Source organism: Dipteris shenzhenensis, chromosome 20 (genome assembly GCF_047967505.1).
Source record: "Dipteris shenzhenensis isolate YYH24624 ecotype China chromosome 20, Dip_SZ_1.0, whole genome shotgun sequence".
In the NCBI taxonomy this organism is placed as follows: Eukaryota; Viridiplantae; Streptophyta; class Polypodiopsida; order Gleicheniales; family Dipteridaceae; genus Dipteris; species Dipteris shenzhenensis.
Window position 1 is genome coordinate 30,334,264 of NC_141615.1, and position 20,913 is coordinate 30,355,176.

Sequence of the window (20,913 nt, forward strand, 5' to 3'; positions counted from 1 at the left end):
CAGGGGCTTAAAGAAATATTTGTGTACATATGCACACACAAAGAAGGTAAACATTGATTCCTTAAGGCATACTACAGTTGCTATTGGCAACATGTTCATAACCTCTTTCCAATAGCTAGGGATTGAAAGTGGCTCTCCATCAGAAAATGGAGATAATGGCTTGGTTGATAGCTCCAAGAAAAGCGTGGGGCTTGATGGTCCATGTAGGAGGGGGTGAGAAGAAATGACAAAAAGAGTGCGATAAAGGTTAACGTTAGGCATGGACACAACTTGAATGAGATAGAGAAACACAATTTGATATCAAATTCACTAGGGCAACATGGGTTGATCAGATGTCACGAATTTAATCATTGTACGGAGAATAATATCCAATGGTAGCATTGATATGTGGCGAGTGCAACTGTTAACAAATGAATTGAATTGAACACCAGGGAGATGCTCTCAACATCAAGGGCCGAGGTCAGTGGTGGAAGAGATGTGTAAGAATTCCATGAGCTGAAAAACGTTAGATCGAAGAGATGTGCAAGCATTCCATGAAATAAAAAAACAGTTGACCAGACTACCATTTGACACATGGAAGATCTAACAACCATGCCATGTCATCTACCAGCTCGCGACATAGTCGATTGCAATGTTTGATCACGTTTCCAACAAGTTGTCTGATAAATTATCATACCATGCCAAAGCTGGTTCCTTTATAATCGGAGTGTCGAGCAAGAACCTAGGAAGCTTTTAGATTCAACACTACTTTGTAATGATTCCACCTAAGGAGAGAAGAGCTATGAGCATTCCAACAACTGGAAAACGATAGCCAACAAGATTACCATTCAAAAAGTGGAACATTTGACATCTCACACTTGCTGGTCGTGCCATCTTGCCATGTCATTTGCTTGCCTCATCACATCAAGGATACGGTTTGATTGCGCTTCTACAAGTCACTACATTGTCTAGTAAACATTCTAACTATCAAACCAAAATAACCACTGCATACCACAAGTGTGGAAAATGAATAAAGCTGTCATGCAGTAGGTTGGCCATTGCAGAAGGTAGTTGTAATACGTGGCAAAGTTATTGTGTCACTAGTAAAACCACAGTTAAGACCCTCCAGCTAGACATTGATGGACGAGAAAGTGCTCCGATCACACGTTTGTGGTCGAAAAGTGCCCAGAGAGCGGCTTGTATCTCACAAAGTTAGTTGAAGATGTTCACATGCTACAAATTGCACAAGATATGAACATTAGTATAACAAACAACATTTCGAGCTCTTCTATTTGTAGGATCTTTTTGCCAACAACTTGAACGTGTAAGAAAAGTAATGTATTTTAAGACAACGATGGTAGCAGGTCACTCTGCTTCCCATGACCTCCCATAGCACTTTTCCTCCAACCTTCAAGCTACAAGTGAAAGGTATAAGGAGGAACTTCCTAGAAAAGTGAGCTCTGCTCACGGTCTAACTTCGATCGTTACAATTTGTTGGTTTTCTTTGATGCTCAATGAATCAAATGGTTTGGCACTTTTGGCAAATCTGAGCCTATGGGTTGTTTTTGCATGTTGTTGGTCAAGTTGACTAGGTTAGGGAGAATGGTTAGTTCTAATTATGTGTTATTCGTTAGGATCATGTTTAGCCCTAATTGTCAACACAGAGTTGAAGTTGTCCTTTAGCAATAGCATTGCCACATATTTATTGTCTAGCCCTACATGGAACTTGCATTCATCGAAGAAGCTTACATCAGATCTCTTTGGATTTTAGAAATACCGTCAACCACTTTGAAATAGAATGGAGAACTCCTCAAGGGATATGTCCTCCCAGAAGACACACCTATGACATAACTGAACATCAAATTTCACATTATTATTCTTAGCAACATTGATTTCTTCTCTCCATTTGTTGAAAAAGTCTTGTGCTGAGGTGATTATTGCAAGAATGTGCACTCATGAATTTATAAAGACAAGGACATGCTTGCGACATAAAGGAACATCAAATTTCACATCATCATTCTTAGCAACCTTGATTCATTCTCTCAATTTTTTGAGAAAGTTTGGCTAAGGTGATTGTTGCAAGAGTGTGCCAACTGAAGTTGGATGTAATAACCTTGCTTTTTGAAACACAAGTTTTGACATCGTGCTCTTTTCATACCAAAAAGCAAAAACATAATCTAAGGCTTTAAAGCCTTTGGATCATAGGAAATCCTTGGGTTCCAACATGCACACGCGAGAGGCTAGCTTTTCCTTTAATGGATTGTGGACTTACGCCTTAATGACATGGTGAGAAAAGGGTTTTTCACGTTAAAATATCATAATGTTTGGTGAAGATGTGGAATTTGCAAATGCTTCAGAAAGTCCTTTTCCCCACAAAACCGTTGACCTGGTTATGTAGGAAAAAAGGGGGGGACCACACACCATGAAATTTCCCATTTCCCACAAAACTACCACTTTGTTATTTACATATCGTTTGCCCAATGTTGAGCCTTCGGAGTATGAGAGGGTGGATGGCACGTTGCAAAGTATTATTGGATGTTCAAAACCATGGTGGACAAAATCTAAGTCCCTCGTCCATCCTCGCCCAAGTCTTGAACCAGGGACCCCAGCAGAAAAGATGTGAGTTCAATGAACAAGTTATAACAAACCTGCTGACAGATATAAGAACCATTCATGGATTTCCTCGGTCTGTGCATCAGAGCTAGAGTAGATGGGTAGGCATGGATGAGAAAAAAGATAATAGCAAACCTACTTACAGATGTAGGACTGGAATTCTTGGTCCATCCACGTGCCATCCACTTCCCCTCCCAATCCGGAGAAGACGGGTGGGCATGGATGGACCCCATGAGCAAAAAGACAGGGGCAAACCTACTGATAGACGTAGGACCCGTTCGTGGACACCCGCCAGACATCTCATGGAGAACTCGTTCCCCCCACCTTATTTATTCGGCACCACCTCAAGTGTGGACCTTGTGAACCAAACAAACCTCAGACAGCGGAGGAGGCACAAGGACCCTGACGGACGCAGGCATGCGGGGAGTGCCTCCAACCCCGAGGCCGCCAGCTGGCCACCAACCACGCAAAAAATCGATAAATGGGTGGTGACAGGTGTTCGATGTAGAGGGGTGCGATACCGATACCGATACGGGGTGTGGGCGAGGGCGACAAAGCAAGCCGTGGGGTGGGTGTGAAAGGCAGGCAAAAAGGCGATCCGTCTAAGAAGGGTTTATGAAATATATAAAATATAAATGGATGCAAGGTTTTCTTGAAAAGGGTTTGACGATGTTGCAGTTTTGTTGAAGCAAATAGTAGAAGAAGAAGAACCGAAGGATTAGAAGTAGTGTTGGGCTGCAGAGCAGTGGAGATCAGTTTGCTTCGTATCCATCGATCTCTCCCTGCTCCTCCCATCTTTCCATGGATCCCTAGATCGCTCCCCCTTTCATCTTCAACACCATTTCATCTCCTGCTCTCCCCAACCATGGCCTCTCCTTCCCTTTTTTCCCTCTTCTTCCTCTCCTTCCTGCTCGCTTCTGCCTCCCATGGCTTCTACCTCCCTGGCGTCGCTCCCCGCGATTTTAGCGAGGTGCACTCTTCGTCTCTCATCTTCATTTCATCTTGAAAACCTTTCATTGGTGAATTCGCTGCACGTTTTGTCTCTTTGGCTGTGTTTACCTGTTTTGGGGATCCAGTCTCCCAGCTTCGTCACAAGCCTCTTGTTGCCCGAGGAGAATGCTGTGTGTCAAAAACTCTACTTCTCGTAGCTGGTGCCATTGTCTCCAATAGTTGATCGTCAAGTGGACAATAATTAGTAGATCTGCCACACCCGGGGTCTGCAGATCTATTAAATAGACAATCCGGCCTGTTGCCGTGATAAATCTTTGAATTCTGAGTATCTATTTCGGAATGGACGCCTCTAACCCTTGTATGCTCTAGCAACCACTCAGTGTATCGATCTCAATCCTGCCCGTTTGAGTTATCGAGATTATGAAACGTAGACGCCTTTGCGCACATATCTTCAAAAGCTCATATTCTCTCCTGCTTTCAGAATGGGTTGATATTGCAGTCTAACTTTGCTGGATCATTTGTGGAGCTGCAGAATTTTTGGTTGGACTGCAAGAGTAACTCGTTGAGTTTCTGGTCTGCCTGTGTGGATGCAGGGGGATGAGCTCCAGGTCAAGGTGAACAAGTTGACATCCGTCAAAACACAGCTGCCCTATGAATATTATTCTCTAGGTTTTTGTTCTCCTGAGAAGACTGAAAACATTGCTGAAAATCTAGGGGAGGTTTTGAGGGGTGACCGCATTGAGAATTCTCCATATGTGGTAAGCCAAAAAGCTTTTCACACCAATCTGGATCCAGAGATGTCATTTTGGGCTTAATCCCTTTCCTACTTTTTGTCCAGTGGTTGCAGTATAAGTGCGCAAAATGATCGGGTGTATCTAGATGTTAGTGACCAGTTTGCTTTATAATGACATGGCAGTTCCTTATGAGGGATGATAAGCTTTGTAATTTTGCTTGCAAAATTGACAAGCTGGAGCCTGATACTGCAAAGAATTTCAGAGAAAAAATTGATGAGGATTACCGTATAAACATGTGAGCTACATCTGCCATTCTTTTTCTATTGTGAAATTTATGAGTCAATAATATCTACTAAAGCTGATGTTAACGATTTTGATGAAGATTGATGCAGAGTAATCAATTTTCAATCAAATCATAGGCTGCTGCACATAAACCTAAATCATCCGTGAAATGTAATCTGTTGGTCTGGATATCTTTTGTGCACATGGACTTTTGTGATGTTATGGTTTATCCAGATTTTGGGCAACTGTGCGTTATAGCTTGTGAGAGCTCTTTTGGGTCTTATATAAAGATGACATGATCAATGTGATTGTCAGGATTTTGGATAATCTGCCTGTAGCAAGAGTATTGACAGAGAAGCAGGATGGTGTAAATTATTATGATCGAGGTTTTCCCATTGGCTTCAAAGAACCAGCTGCAGATGTAGGTTCCAAGGGTTAAGTCTTCCATTTGCAACGACATCAGGCATTTCTGTTTGTGCTGACAGTTTTTTTGCTATTGCAGGGAGCTGAAGAAAGGCACTTTATTTTCAACCATCTTTCCTTCACAGTTTTATACCATATGGACAGTGATAGCAGGGCTTCCCGTGTTGTTGGTTTTCAGGTCACTCCTTTCAGGTATCTGTTTACAGATAGGCTGTCTTTTGTGCCATGTTCACATGGATTTAGTCTGAGTTTAAAACAAGCACTTTGAAGTAATGCTACTCTGTACTAGACAACCTTTTGGAACTATGCAAAATAGCATGTGGATTCACAAGAAGAGATCACTTTTACCCACAAACTGAAAATGTAGTAAAATTAAATATATAGAAAAGCAGTCTGGTTTCCCTATGGGAAAAGGGTTTCTATCTGCAGTTTTGAGTGCTTTTGCAATGAAGAAGCTCAAATAGACATTCCTTAAGCAATGCATGGTTATGCATTGTCAGTTGGGGCGGATGGAGCTTAAGGGGCCTTTGATATATGTTTGTTCTGCAATGCTCAATGTTGCAGCAAAAGGGATCTCAGATAGCTACCTTCTCACTGCTTTGTGTAGGTTTTGGCGTATGAAAAGGTATCCTGGATACATTGAAGCTAGCTTACGTTTTTTTTTCCCCCCAGAAATAGACTTCTATTAAGAAAAACCTGCGAGAGTAAGCGCAAAGCGGAATACATCATGAAATCGTGAGGATAAATAAAACCCCCTCAAAGTGAGGTGGAAAACAACCAAGGCTGAGGCTGAAAGTGCCACCTCAACCTTGTGGGAGTCTCAGAGAAGAAAGGAGAATCCTTCCATTCCTTGAAGAAAGAAGCCCTCCTAGCTGAGGCTGCACGGGAGTCTCCCTGCATACTCATCCATACGGCCATCAAAGTATGTACGGTGTCTGTCTAGATACTAGCTAAAGTGTGCGAGGGATGAACCTGAGTACCCTCCATAGCCTCTGTGCATTTGGCTCTCCAGATCTGCCAGGATGCTATGCTCGCTAAAATCTCCCAAGAAGTATCCACAGAGGCATGTACATATGTAAAAGGAAGGTGTGGTACCACATCCAACGAAAAGGACTCAATCTGATGACGTCGAACCAAAATGGCCCGAGAGGAGTGAAGTCTCTCATAGAATACCTGAGGCCCTGTAAGAGAGCCAAGCCACTGAGCCCCATGTCATAAAGAGTGGGCAGTGGGCAAAGTGACTGAAAATCCTAGCTACTCCCATCCAAATCATCCTTGCCTATCTGCAATCCCATAAACAATGCTGAATAGTCTCCAAAGCAGAGAGGCAACGAGGCCATAGTGATATCAAATGTCTCCCAATGAGGAACTCTGGAAGGTCTCCAACCTCTACTACTGAGCTGAAATCTCCTAGCATTACTAACCGTGTAATGAAAGAAGGGGATGCTCGGCTCTCGATGCCCTGCGTCAATCCACTCCCACTCTCCAAGGTCCCACTACAAATACCTAATGGGAACTCCCCCGTAGAGCCAAAGCCTCTAAGACCCGGTGGAGAGTAGCCGGGGGTTTGGGTTGAGGAACCAGTTTGAATCTGATCCCTGCACCAAAAGACCTACAACCTTGATAGGCTGAAAAGCAGACTCAAGCAAGATGTCATGTGTGGATCTGAGCAATCTGCCACCATCCTGCACACTAAAAACTAAAGCATCCTCCTGTGTATCTCGAAAGGCCAAAGCCTGAAGCGGAACACCGCCTCTCGTAAAAGTACCTGCCCAAGTGGAGCAAGTGAGTGGCATATCATCTGTCTACCTAATCCTCTGGAAGGGCTGCCTCAATCTGCAAGATCCTCCCTGCATCCCTCTGAGATGTCCTGTCAACTGAGACTTGGTCTCCTCTGGAAGCCTGCGGAAAGCTTTCCAAGACCCCAAAGATGATGCAAGTCCCCTCTCCCACCTGGGCCACCGCATGTAGAGTGAGGCACCAAGTGGTCTGCCATGATCATCAAAAATATTGTCATTCCACATGATGGGTTGCCTATCAATCTCTTCACGAGAGGGAGGAGGAATCCTCCGAAGAGTGCTCCTGAAACTGGCCCATGTTTTAGCTATGTTGGACTTCTGAAATATTCATGTTGGTCCACCACAACTCCGTCCTCTTGTTGGTCTCTTCCTCATTAAGAGGGGCCACAAAGTTTTTGCGAGAGCAATGGCAATTACGCCAAAATGTACTTTCTAAAATTTTTTTGGGTAAACTCTCGTGCCTTTGCCTCATCATGTTTATCACAAAGCGACCCATTGGTGAGAAACCGCACTAGAGAGGAGTCCAGGTTGTGCCTTGAAAAGCCTCTCCAAAACCATGTAGATGTATATGAAGGGGGTCTTGTCTAGCTTTAAAGTCTCCAAGTCACTGTTTGCCCTTTACATAGTTAACAAATTTGGCTTCTACGTGATAATGTTGTCAAGCTTCCTTGTTATCTCCATAGCTACCCTTCACCCAATCTAACTCTCCCACATACTCAATTAGGTGCTCCAAGCAATGGGTTGAATAAGGAGCATAGTTCAATGAAACATTTCAGTACTATGAAATGTGAAACGTTTCAAAAAACCAGGGGGGGATTCAAAAAGTTCAGTTTGTATTTTTGGTTTCAAAAATGCAAATTTTATGCCCTCATACATTTAGTATGCTAAAACTATGCAAAACAAGTTAAAAACTCACAAAAGAACTTCATACAATGCCTATAATGCCAACTATCATTGATTTTGAAAGTATTCAGAAGTGTAGACAGAAATCACTATTCATCATTTAGAGAAATGATAAATCATGAAGTCTATACTCTAGAGACAAGATTTAAAGTGTGGATAGTAGTAAGTACTTACAAAATCAATAATATATAGAGTGTAGACTCTATACTAGAATCTAGAGACTAGTTTAAAAAGCTCAAGCCTGAAACGTTAAATTTCAGATTTCAGTAAAGTAGACACAAAGTGAAAGCTCAAGTTTTAAACTTTAAATTTCAGATTTCAGACTTCAGAACTGTAGACAGAAATCAGTAAATTAACAGAAATGATGAAATCTAGACTCTAGAGACGAAGTTTAAAGTGCAAGTTGACTGGATAGTACTCACAAATTCATTTAACATACAGAGTCTAGACTCTAGGCTGGAATCTAGATTACAAAGGTCAAGCCTTAACTTTAATTCAAACTTTACTGAAATCTAAAATATTAAGTAGCAAGTTTGAAGCCCATATATGAAGTAGCATCAAGATTCAAAAGTCTGAACATTGAAGTCATTAAGCAACTCAGCAATGAGTACTCAATGACTCATGGCTAATTAGTAATGATTGAATGTTACTCCGCAAGATCTAAAGCTGCTTGGGAATCTTCTAGTCTATTCTGTTTCTTGGTGTGTATAGTTGAGAACACACTGCAATTTATTTCAGAGGTGCTAGATGATGTTGGGTGCGGGGAGCAATGGAACGGAGATGGGATGCAAGGGAGCAAACAACAAGCTGAGGAAACGAGGAGTACTTTCAAATGGATAATGAGAAAGTACAAGTGGTGGCTAATATAGGCCCCAAAATCAACCAGAAGTTTGATCAAAACAGAAGGCTGTTTTTTACAGTCCAGCCAAGGTAAAGGGACATGCTCTGCAAAAACCACATCTCTACTGACAATCACCTTGCTTGTGCTAGGCTGAAACAACCTATATCCTTTGGGTCTTTGAGGGATTTAGAATCTCAAGGGAGCTATGCTGTCAAAAAATTGCAAGGGCTCTATGCTTCCTTGTCAAAAATTTACCATTGCTCCGTACTTTGTCAATCACCAAGGACATCCAGGGAAGCTTCTCTATGTCCTCTAAAAGAAGGTCCAAACTATGTGCAGCACACGGAGTCCAAAAAATTTGTTGATAGTCACTCTCTAGAAGTGCACCCATGCGTTGACAATTATTTGCATTGCCTGTGACAACTTGTACTAGATTCTCAGGCCCCACATACTCTACTACCTTCTTGGTGTGGCTGTAAATGTAGACACCTGTATGGGAGTCATTTGATGAATCAATAGATCTAAAAAATAGTACCCACACAAGATGAGACAAGGATATCAATGAGAGGGCATCTCCTCATGGTTGACTACCTATCACACAAAATAGAGCATCCATATTTATCCCACGATGCCTTAATAGGATGCAGCTCTTTCCAACTTCCAATACCTCTGGTTTCAGCTCGCGAGTGCGTAATGTCTCTGGAGATGGAGGCCTAAATGAAGGTTCAGCCTCTGCCAATGCCTGCACAAACTCCTGAAAAGCTGGAGTACGAGCCAGGTTAAAGGAAAGATCACACTAGAAAAAGAGCTTGGGAGTTGCCCAACGATAGATGCAAACAAAGTTGTGACCTAATAGGCTCGTAGAGTCCGTGGCCTGGGTGGTACCCTCAATGAATTTGGGAACCTTGGAGTCCCCACAAATTGCACTGGTGCACGTCTAGCGGAAACACTAGCAATAGAAAAAGCAGCACCTTGTGTAGGTGGTGAAAGTAGAGGAGGGGGTCCACATGCGATTTCACAATGGGACTCCAAGGAGAAGATCCAGGACCTGCTGTGGGATGTAGGCTCAACTCTTGCTCTCTTTGATGGCACACTTGGTGTGCGTCCCGAAGAAAGAATGACATCATCTGGAACTTCTCCTGCACACTGATTCACACCCTTTTCAAGAAGATGTGCTCTCATAGGAGGTGCACTGCCACAAAATGAGGCGCCACAGTGCTTGCACTTGCATTGCTTTGAGCCTGAGGTGCCTATTGTAGCTCCACGTTCACTTGCTCGCCTCATCTCTAACTGGCTGTTGTACTGTCCTTGGAATTGGAGTCACCTCTGCAGCACAATGAATTGTGATAGCTATTAGCAACCAATGCTTAGAGCAGCTAGCAAATAGGTAGCTACACCAATGAGCAGCATGCAGCTAGCTGCTGCATGCAACGACAGAGATGTACAAAAAGAAAGAAAAGAGAAGCGAGTGTACGCAGGGACCAAGGTTCAGCTATGGCAAACTGTCAACGGACAAAGCACTGTGTCAATAATGCGCTGACAATTAGTAATCGCTGAGAATTATTTCAAAGCTGCTTGTAATCGCTGTGGACAATGTTAGTTGGTGCTGTACTGTTCGTTGCTTGAAGTGGTGCTGTAGCCATGCGAATGAAACTGTCACTTGAAGCAGTCGTCGTAGGTAGCCTGCAAGTACTAGGTACTTGATAGTAGATTGTGTCTTGAACCCTTTGCAAGGTCGCTGGCGTCGGATTGGATGGTCTCTTGGAGTTGGACTAAAGGGAAGCGTCACTAGTGGTGCAGCTATGCTTGGTTGCAAGAGCTTGCTTAAGACTTTGCAATATCTATGTGCAGGGGTGGTGGCTGGCCTAGTTGAGCCTGCTAGGCCAGGCTTTGCAGGTAGCGGGTGATAACGAGAGCAGGGCTGTGCAAAGGTGCCGTCGGAAGCACTATTTCGTCTCCTGAAAGTACAAATATCAAATCTAGGTAATGTACCCTACCCATATTTCTTTGAACCTGAAACGTCTCTGTTTCCAAATGTTTCAGATTCAATGAAATGCGTTCCATGATAAGGAGTCCATACGATGGATGACAACTCTTCCTCCACCCATCCTTCCCATCGCCTTCCAATTTGAGGCATTGTCTGTGACTACTTGCACTATATAGTTCACCAATATCCAGAATGGCTTGCTTGAATGGTGGTAAATAAAATCTCCAGCTATCTTGGTACATGCAACTCAAACGTGCTTTGATACGTAGGGCACTGCCACCAAACTCGAAGTTGCAATAATTGCAATCATTTTCGTCACTCCAGAAGTGCCATATGAGCTCATTATGGTGACTTGAGAGTCTAAGTCTCATCTTGGATCAGCGGCATGTCCTGTTACCTGTACAAAGTAAGCCAAGGTAAAGGTATTAGGTAAGCCAAGATAGAGCCTACAGCTGTTATCACTAAACAGAAAACAGTAAACTGTTTGCTCGTTAAGAGTAAGCTGTTTAACAGTAAACTGTTTGCTCGCTAAGAGAAAACAGTAAACTGTTTGCTCTTTTAGAGTAAGCATACGGAACTAGTCCATGTTGCTGGATAGAGGCTGTATGGGGACACCTGTTGCATGGAAAGAATTGGGGGTTGGGGCGTTGGAGGATTCAAGGCAGTCTAGAATTGCGTTTTGAAAGGTTGGAAATGTTACAATGTTTGGTTCATACCCAAGCTCTTTTTTCTGCAATCATATAGGCAAGATATTATTGTCTTTTCATTCCCAGTTACGCGGATATGAGCAGATTCATTGCCTACCAAAGATCACATAGCCGCTACTAGACAAGGTTTGGATACCATATCAGAAACAAGGAGAGCTTACTTGTTACAGCCGATATCCTACAGCTTAAGACTTCTCCGAGATTACACAACTTAACTTGAGACAACAACTCACTCCGTGTGCATGCATGCAGATGTGCTTGTCTAGCTCCAGCTTTGTACTTGTACACCAACTTGGAACATAAGTACGATCCAATGCAGCACCGATCGTGAACATTTGTGCAATCCAATTACCATCAATAGGTTCACCTACCGAGGTCACCATCTCGTCAATTGCACAAATGCTAATGCGATCATCCATCTAAGAGATTACCATCTGGCCGCCCCTCTTAGAAATTGAGGACAAGATGGATGATACAAAGCACCTTTCTTCGAGGCTCTTCTGGCCACATATTGGCACGATTTGTAACTTTGTATTTGAAATCTTGTGCAATGAGATTCTGGTGGCTGTCCACATAGATACCCACGCATTTCGAGTGGCTGTATGTTGGAAATAGAGGATAGAATCACTCACACCTCACTCCCGATCTAGCTCATACAACTTTCAAAGAGACGGAGAAAGAGATAGTCAAAACTCAGATATGTTCTTCCACAATCGTGGGGAGACAAAAGCTCACTGGGTGAGCATGTACAAAGAGCCAAAGGTTGCTGTCAAGTGCTGAGCCACTTGTCTCCCTTTGCGCGCTTGCTTGTGTGCAAGGCAGTCTGTGTAGGTGATGGAGAGTAGTGGGGGAATGAAGCCCCTTTTATAGGAGGGCAAGGAGCCCTGGAAGTTGACTGACCAGGCCAGTCTGCTGCAGCCGACTGGACCGACCTGGTCAGGGCCCTTTTTGGGGCTGTAGGTGGGCCGACCAGACCTGGCTGGTCTGGCTATAAGTAGAACCCCTTTGGAGGCCTTTTGCTGCTGCTGGCTGGTCCTGGACCTGCTCCACGTGCCACCGTACCATGCTAGCACAATCTTCTATGTAGGCGCAGTCCTCCATGCAGCTAGGTAGCCATTGCCTCTTTCCCCCTACAGTCTCTTGTCCCTTGTCCCCTCAAAACGGGGGCTCACAGGTGGGGCAGTGTCTTTTCTGGGCCGATCCCCATGCGTCGTATGAGGTGTTACATCTGCTGCTTGGGAAGCACCTTTGTGAAGACATCTGAGATGTTGTTGGTCTGGCAGTATATCACCTCTATGACTTCTTCGTCGATGAGTTCTCGAACAAAGTGGTAGTGGACCTCGATGTGCTTCGTCTGTGCGTGGAACACGGGGTTGTGGGCTGTGGGCGATCACTATGCAACTCTGGTTGTCGCACATAACCGCAGTTGCATCTTCTTGGGCCACATTCATGTCCTCCAAGATCCGCCTGAGCCACAATGCTTCACATGCCGCTGTACAGGCAGCCCTGTACTCTGTCTCTGTAGTTGAAAGGGCGACAGTAGGTTGTTTCTTACTCAGCCATGACATAGCTCTTGATGAGAGTAAAACAATATCTAGAGGTCGATCTCTGGCTATCAATGTCACATGCCTAATCACTATCACAGAAACCTCCCAACTCAATGTCTCTGGTATAAGTGATGCCGTAGGTGCAGGTATCCTTTAAGTACCTTAGCACCCTCATACTTGCATCCCAATGAGCCTTCTTGGGTGTGGCGGAGAATTGACAGAGCAATCCAACTGCGAAGGAAATATCTGGTCGGGTATTGGTGAAGCTCCCCACCAAGCGTCGATATAGTGATGAATCAATCGGCTGAGATGGATTACGCACACTCAGCTTCAGACTAGTTTTCATGGGAGTCACTGTTGCTTTGCAATTTTCCATCTCAAAGCGTTTGAGCAGTGCCCTGCAATATTTCTTCTGTGAAATAAAGATACTGCTCTTTCCCTGCTTCACCTCAATCCCAAGAAAGTAGTGAAGTATGCCTAAGTTAGTCATCTCGAACTCCTCCATGAGAAGTCGCTTGACCTGAGCAATCTTCTTCGTATGATCCCCATTAATGATGAGGTCATCTACATATAGAATCAATACCAGCTGCAAATCCCTCTCTGTGTCGAGATAAAAATTTGATTTGGATGGACTACGCTGAAGCCCGATCTTCTGAAAGAAAACATCTATCTGTTGGTACCAAGCTCTGGCGGCCTGTTTCAACCTGTATAAGGCCTTCTTTAGTTTGCGGACTTTTGATGGGGGTTCTGGAATCTGAAATCCTGGTGGTTGTGCCACATATACCTTCTCCTCCAGGTTACCATTAAAAAATGCAAACTTGACGTCCATCTGAAAAATAAGCCAACTATGATGAGCAGCGAAGGCAATGACTGTCTGAATAGTCACCATCCTAGCTGTGGGGACGAAGGTCTCGTCGAAGTCAAGTCCTTCTGACTGTGCATAGCCTTTCACCACCAATCTTGCTTTGTACTTGTCCAAGCTCCCATCTGACTTGAACTTAAGCTTGTACACCCATTTAGTCCCGATGACCTTCCGCTTGGTTGGTTTGGGCACTAAATCCCAGGTGTCATTTTTCAAAATGGCATCCATCTTTGCTTGCATGGCTTTCTACTATTTTGGTATATCCTTCGCTTCCTGGAAGGAATGGGGCTCCGCAAGCTGAGCTACCAAAGCAAAGTTCATGGAGGGAGTTTTCATGTTTCGTTGATTTCGCCATGCTCCGGAACTGCTCTCGGGAATGTCTGTGACCCGAGAGTCTGCTAATGTCTTTAAATACCATTGAGGTAGCTTCTTCTCAGATGGAGGTGCTTTAGATGGAGTTGACTTGGGAGTTGGCTCTGGAATGGCATGCTCCTCCTCCTCCTCCTCCTCGGGGTCTTCAGTTGGGTCCACCTCTCGGATGGTGACTTTGAATGGGGGTAACGCCAGAAGTTCTATAACCTCTTTTACAGGTTGTGGCTTGGTCTCTTCAAAGATCACATTCCTACTGATAAGGATCTTTTTCTTGTCCGGGTCGAATAGGCGATAGGCCTTGGACTCTTCGCTGTATCCCACAAAGATACAACTCCGGCTATGGGGATCCAGCTTTGTCCGCTCATCTTTATGTACATGCACAAATGCTTTAGAACCGAAAACCCTTAGATGAGATATGATGGGCTTATTACCATAATAAGCTTCGTATGGAGTCTTTTCATCAACAGCCTTGGTCTTGGTTCTGTTGAGGATGTGAACGGCAGTGTTCACGACTTTACCCCAGTAGGCTTTCGTGTGATTCCTCCCTCGCAACATGGTCAACCCTATCTTTGTGATGGTCCTGTGCTTCCTCTCAGCAACTCCATTCTGCTGAGATGTGCGAGCTGTCTCTTAATCCCGTGCTTCTTGCAAAATCCATTGAACTCGGTACAAGTGAACTCTCCCTCTCTGTCGGTGCGGAAGGCTTTGATTACCTCCCCGCTCTCCTTCTCTACTTGGGCCTTCGAGTCTTTGAATTTCTCGAAAGCTTGAGATTTCTTGGCTAGGCAGAATACCCACGTCATGCGACTGAAATCATCCACTAATAAGAGAGAATACCGCGAACCAGCGAATTAATTTGTCGTCATGGGGCCGCAGATGTCGGTGTGAACCAACTCAAGTGGCTTCTTGGCCCGTGATGAGGCCTCCTGTGGGAACTTGTCCCTGTGTTGCTTGCCTTCCACGCAAGCCTTGCAGACACGATCATTGCCTGCAATCGGTGGAAGTCCATCTACCATCTTTTTCTTCTGCATCTTGGAGAGAGTGCCATAGTTGACGTGACCGAACCGCTCATGTCATAATCTGGATCTTCCATGATCCCCGTGCACCAATAGAGCATTGAGCTGATACAGCCCATGCTCCTCGACACCTTGAGCCACCACCTATCCGTTTGCCTTGGATGTGACATTGACCTTGCCGTTGTCGAATAAGACCGACATATTGTGCTTGTCCATTTGACTGACAGACAATAGGTTCTTGCACAAATTCGGTACCGTTGGAAAATAGAGGATAGAATCACTCACACCTCACTTCCTATCTAGCTCATACAACACTAAAAAAAAAACTGAAAGAGAGATAGGACAGAACTCAGATATATTCCTCCACAATCGTGGACAAACAAAAGCTCAAGGATGAGCGTGTACAAACAGCCCGAGATGCTGTCAATGATGCTGAGCCTATTCTTCTCCTGTGCGCTCAAGGCAGTCTGTGCAGGTGATGAGGAATGAGGAGGGAATGAGGGCTTTTTATAAGAGGGGCTAGGCCCCCTCAATGTGGCCGACCAGGGAGTCGGCTCCTTGCCCAATGCACCGAGCTGCCAGCCCATCAACCGACCAGACTGGTTGGCCTTTGCTGGATCTGGCCAGCTTGGGCCAGGCCTATATAAGGGCCCATGAGCAGGGCTCATGGGCTGCTGTTGCAGCTCCCAACGCCGCCCGTATGCAGGTCCAAGAGGCGCCTAGGATGCCGCTCCATCCTTTGCTGCTGCGCGGGTTCCTTGCCAGGTAGGTCTGCTGTCTTTTACCTTCCCCTACCCCCTATGGTCTTCTGCCCCCTTGTCCCCTCAAATCGGGGGCTCACAGGTGGGGCAGTGACCTTCTAACAGGTACATACAGTACACCGGAAATCAACTCCTCGTTTCCTGCAATCGTGATGAATGGAGTACTACCGACACCCTTCACAAGGCATGACCGGTTATCCCCAACAGTGACCTTGGAATGGGGATGCGTACTTTCCATGGTTTTGAACCACTCCTCCTTGTTGGACATGTGCTTTGAAGCTCCATTGTCCACATACCAACCTTCCTCTCCTTCACTGACTGCATAAGCGGAGAAGTACTCAGTGATGATGAAGAGAGCGCCGGTCGTGACGTTTGCCGATTCGGTCTTTGGCTCCTCCTTGGACTTGGACGTCTCCTTCTTGAGGTCTGCCTTCTTCTTGCGGCACTCTTTAGCAGAATGACCAAGCTTCTCACAGTAGAAGCACTTCTGCCTCTTTTCTTTGCATCCTCGATCTTGCTTTTGTTCTTAGTGTCTTTGAACTTACCCTTGTCGGGCTTGTCCCTTGCCACGAGAACCTTCTCATCTGATTGAGTTAACAACTTTTCCGGAGCCTCTTTCTGCAATAGTAAAGGCCCAAGCTCCTCGAAGGTGAGAGGCTTGGTCCTCTATCCTGTAGTGACCGTAGTCACTAAACTCTTAAAACAGTGCCAGTCGACTTGAATCTACCTTTTGACCAATTGCCGCGAGTTGGTCCCTTACTACCTTGACTTTTGCCAAATGGTCATGAACATTGTCTGCCTCAGTCATTTCCAGATTGTACTGTTGATGTTGGAGCATCAGAATTCGAGTTGTATTGTCAGTGTCATACAAATCCTTCAGGATAGCCCACGCCTCTACAGACGTCTCGGCTATTTGGATATGTGGAAGAACAGAGTCCGCTGTGGTCCTAATTATTAATGCTAGGGAGTGGGCATCTCTCTCTTCCTAATTCTCAAGCTCTTCACCATCCACTGGAATGACAATCTTCCCCTTGCTGTCCAGCAAGTATTCCAGTTTTGCCTCCACCCCCCTTGTTAGCTTCCACAACTTCCGGGCCACAAGATGGATCCGGATTTTCATCTTCCAGATCGGGTAGTTTGACCCGTCTAGCTTCCCTGACTCTCCGAAGTTCGGGATTGTGAATGAGAGGAATCTGGAGGAGGAGGATGGAAGAGAAGGGGCTGACGAGGCAACAGTAGAATCTTTATCCGCCATCCTTGCTGTAATAAAGAACAGTAAACTGAATTTACAGCGGAGAACTTGGCCACGCAGCAAACCTGAGTGTCGATTGGAGTTGCCTACTTGCTTAGGTACTCCGATCTAGAGCTGTGAAATTCCATGTTGGAAATAGAGGATAGAATCACTCACACCTCACTCCCGATCTAGCTCATATAACACTCAAAGAGATGGAGAAAGAGATGGTCAAAACTCAGATATATTCTTCCACAATCGTGGGCAGACAAAAGCTCACCGGGTGAGCATGTACAAACAGCCAAAGGTTGCTGTCAAGTGCTGAGCCACTTCTCTCCCTCTGTGTGCTTGCCTGTGTGCAAGGCAGTCTGTGTAGGTGATGGAGAATAGTGGGGGAATGAAGCCCTTTTTATAGGAGGGCAAGGAGCCCTGGAAGTTGACTGACCAGGCCAGTCTGCTGCAGCCGACTGGACCGACCTGGCTCCTAGACCTGGCCGACCCAGATTAGTGTTGAGCCAATCCAGAGCAGGCCGAAACGACTCCCTCATCTGCCTGACCAGACAGGGCTGACCTACCACCTCCCTACGTCTGCCCACCTAGTCTGCTTGCCTGCTGGTTTGGTCTGGTCTGGCACTAGGCTGAGAGCCTTTGCTTTGCTGGTGTGTATAAGACCCATCTACCAGGGCCGTATGCTGGGCTTACGTGCTGCCCCTCTATCAGGTTATTTTCCAGCCTTGTATGCAGCCTTAAACAAGGACCCACAACCTGACATATGCTGCCTGATCTGCTCCCTCGGGTCCCTAACATCTGCCCATGTGGCAGTCCGTATCACTGCCCACATGGCATATGTTGCTCTTTCTTCTCTATCAGATCTGCCCGTGTGGCAGCCTTCTTTTATGCCCATGTGGCTTCTCTCTGACCCCAAAAGCCTACTGCAGGTCATCCTCCTCCTGTGTCCTCATTTGCGGCCTCACAGGTGGGTTGGCGACTACTGTATATAAATTCGTGGCTGGTTTGGTTGCTGACTTTGGGTTGCATAAATCTTGCTGTGAGATGGTTTAGTTTTGGTTGACGCACACAAGATTTCAAACTCCCTCTTCCCTCAGTGAACTTGTGTTAGGTCATCTGAAGCTGTGTTTCGATTATGCAAACTCTTGTTATTTGGCTGTACTAAATAAAACTCATGCTGTCTGCATGACGAGTAAAAGAAGTAAATTTTCTTAATGGTACATTTCATAGCCTTTGTAACAATGACATGGAATTCAAGACTGAGCTTTGTTAATCTATTACTTGTGCTGCACTGAGCAACCAAGCATCCCTTGCATAAGTCGTGTGACAGCTAAATTACATTGACATATAAGAATCACAGTTGACCTTTCAAACTGTCCATGCAGTGTCAAGCACACATACGAAAAACCTTTTAACAAAGAGAAGCCGCTTATCACTTGCAATCCCGATACAAAGCAGGTAGTTACAGGCAATCAACCTCGCCAAGAAGTCAAAGACAATGAAGAAATTATTTTCACCTACGATGTGAATTTTCAGGTACATATACATTGACAAGTTGCAATCTATACCTTTTGTCACATTCTTGATCATGTGGATTTTCATGATTATTTTTAATCTCTTTTCTCTTTATTGCAGTCAAGCAATGTCAGATGGGCATCTCGCTGGGATACCTATCTATATATGTCAGATGATCAAATTCACTGGTTTTCTATCATCAACTCTCTTATGATTGTATTATTTCTGTCTGGGATGGTTGCAATGATAATGGTGCGCACCCTTTATCAAGATATTGCCAGGTACAATCAGCTGGAGACGCAGGAGGAGGCTCAAGAGGAGACAGGGTGGAAGTTGGTTCATGCAGATGTTTTCAGGCCACCATCTAGTCCTGGACTCCTCTGTGTGTATATTGGTAGTGGAGTTCAATTACTGGGAATGACAATTGTCACCATGATATTTGCTGCTCTTGGGTTCCTTTCTCCAGCCAATCGTGGAGGTTTGATGACAGCTATGTTGTTGCTCTGGGTGTTCATGGGTATATTTGCTGGGTACTCTTCCGCACGTCTATTGAAAATGTTCAAGGGCACAGACTGGAAAAAGAACACATTAAAAACAGCCTTCCTGTTTCCAGGTGTCATTTCTTGTATATTCTTCTTTTTGAATTGCCTCATCTGGGGGGAGAAGTCCTCTGGTGCTGTCCCATTTGGGACCATGTTTGCTCTTATCTTCTTGTGGTTTGGGATATCGGTGCCTCTGGTATTTGTTGGGAGCTATTTTGGTTATAAGAAAGCACCAATTGAGGATCCAGTTCGGACAAACAAGATTCCCAGACAAATACCTGTGCAGGCATGGTACATGCGCCCAGCCTTCTCCATCTTTATTGGAGGGATCCTTCCTTTCGGCGCTGTCTTCATCGAGCTGTTTTTCATATTAACATCAATTTGGCTGCACCAGTTCTACTATATTTTCGGTTTCCTATTCATAGTCTTCCTCATTTTAGTTGTCACTTGTGCGGAAATTACAATTGTCCTTTGCTACTTCCAACTATGTAGTGAGGACTACCACTGGTGGTGGCGGGCATATTTGACTTCAGGGTCATCGGCACTGTACCTGTTCCTTTATGCAACCTTCTACTTCTTCACAAAGCTTGACATCACGAAATTGGTATCTGGGATACTGTACTTTGGCTACATGATCATCATTTCCTATTCATTCTTCGTGCTCACAGGTGCAATAGGCTTTTATGCATGTTTCTGGTTTGTACGGACCATATATGCTTCTGTCAAGTTTGACTAAGGCTGTGTGAAACAACCAGATGTATCTGATCTTGGAGATGGAATACATTTCTCATTCAATTGGGCACTCATCTGGGTGCATGTAGTTGTGGCCTAAAAGTAACGCTCTTAGTTTGGGAAATGGACAAAAATTTCACTTATTACTTACTCAAAGGTGCACTCATGATAGAGGAACATATACTCACAGTGATCTGAAGTTAATGGGTGGGAACATTTCCCGTATACAAAAAAGCTTGCCAAGATCAAAGGGGTAGCTTTTAGGCTTGGCAATTTTTTGATTCGACTTCAAGCTGGGATGGAAATGATAACGTTTAATCCCTTTGTTTTTGTAAGGTGTAGCAGCTCTGGACATTTCATTTCAGGTTGTTATGTGATTATTGCAGGATGTTTGATGTGCAATAATCTTAAATATTCTTTTTGAGTTCTTGTCATCAACTTAGCCCTATGTAAATGCATGAGTCATTAATTTTATATATGACAAAAAAGAGAGATGTCTAGCTCTTCCAAGTTTGCCTTAATTTGGCAGCATATGTTTCCTGTAATATTATATGATTCCAAATCAGAGTTTGGAGGGCATGTATGAAGTGATTTTTTTCAGAGGGTCTTTCTACTTATTACTTGCCTGTCCGATAGTTTGGCATTTGTTTGCTAATGATTTCAACGCGATTTTATGGAGAGTTTGGAGGGTGGAGGAAATAGGTTTTCAAAATTTTATAACAAGGAAAGGATCAGATTTATTGTTTGGAAGAGAGAAAGAAAGAAAGAAAGAAAGGTGTATTAACGTCTTCAGGAGACCTCGTGGGTCTATGAGACAAGTTACAAGATATATGTAACCCATACAAGCCACTGTGGGCTGAAGCAAAGGGCTCACTAAGGTCCTTGCTGAGTGCTAAATGCTAAGAATGCAAAAAACCTAGTACAACTAGTACAAAACATAGTAGGAAAAAGAGGGCAATCGATTGCTCAGAAGTAGAGGTCCAAGTAAGTGTGGAGGCTCTATGTGGCCCGGCGTCCTTTCATGTGATGCAAAAAACTCACGTATTTGTGTCTGTTGGGCTCTCGCGGTGGTGGGGGGGTGTGCTTTCCTAGATCTCTGTATCCAAT

The 20,913-nt window shown here is 44.6% G+C and overlaps 1 protein-coding gene across 1 annotated transcript; it reads left to right on the plus strand.

The window, feature by feature from the left end:
• The first annotated feature begins 3,236 nt into the window (after positions 1-3,236).
• Positions 3,237-20,268, plus strand: LOC147889524 (transmembrane 9 superfamily member 7-like). Its single transcript, XM_087391212.1, has 7 exons — positions 3,237-3,562; positions 4,137-4,301; positions 4,460-4,572; positions 4,875-4,980; positions 5,062-5,174; positions 18,403-18,553; positions 18,653-20,268. Exons 1-7 carry the CDS (start codon positions 3,458-3,460, stop codon positions 19,808-19,810), a joined length of 1,911 nt encoding a protein of 636 aa, XP_087247338.1. The 5' UTR covers positions 3,237-3,457; the 3' UTR covers positions 19,811-20,268.
• Positions 20,269-20,913: the final 645 nt, after the last annotated feature.

Bases quoted from the DNA above. Each gene is read 5' to 3' on its own strand.
- LOC147889524 (XM_087391212.1), top strand. From the start codon at position 3,458: ATGGCCTCTCCTTCCCTTTTTTCCCTCTTCTTCCTCTCCTTCCTGCTC. The intron at 4,302-4,459 runs GTAAGCCAAAAA...ATGACATGGCAG, and splicing joins TTGAGAATTCTCCATATGTG to TTCCTTATGAGGGATGATAA. The intron at 4,981-5,061 runs GTAGGTTCCAAG...TTGCTATTGCAG, and splicing joins TCAAAGAACCAGCTGCAGAT to GGAGCTGAAGAAAGGCACTT.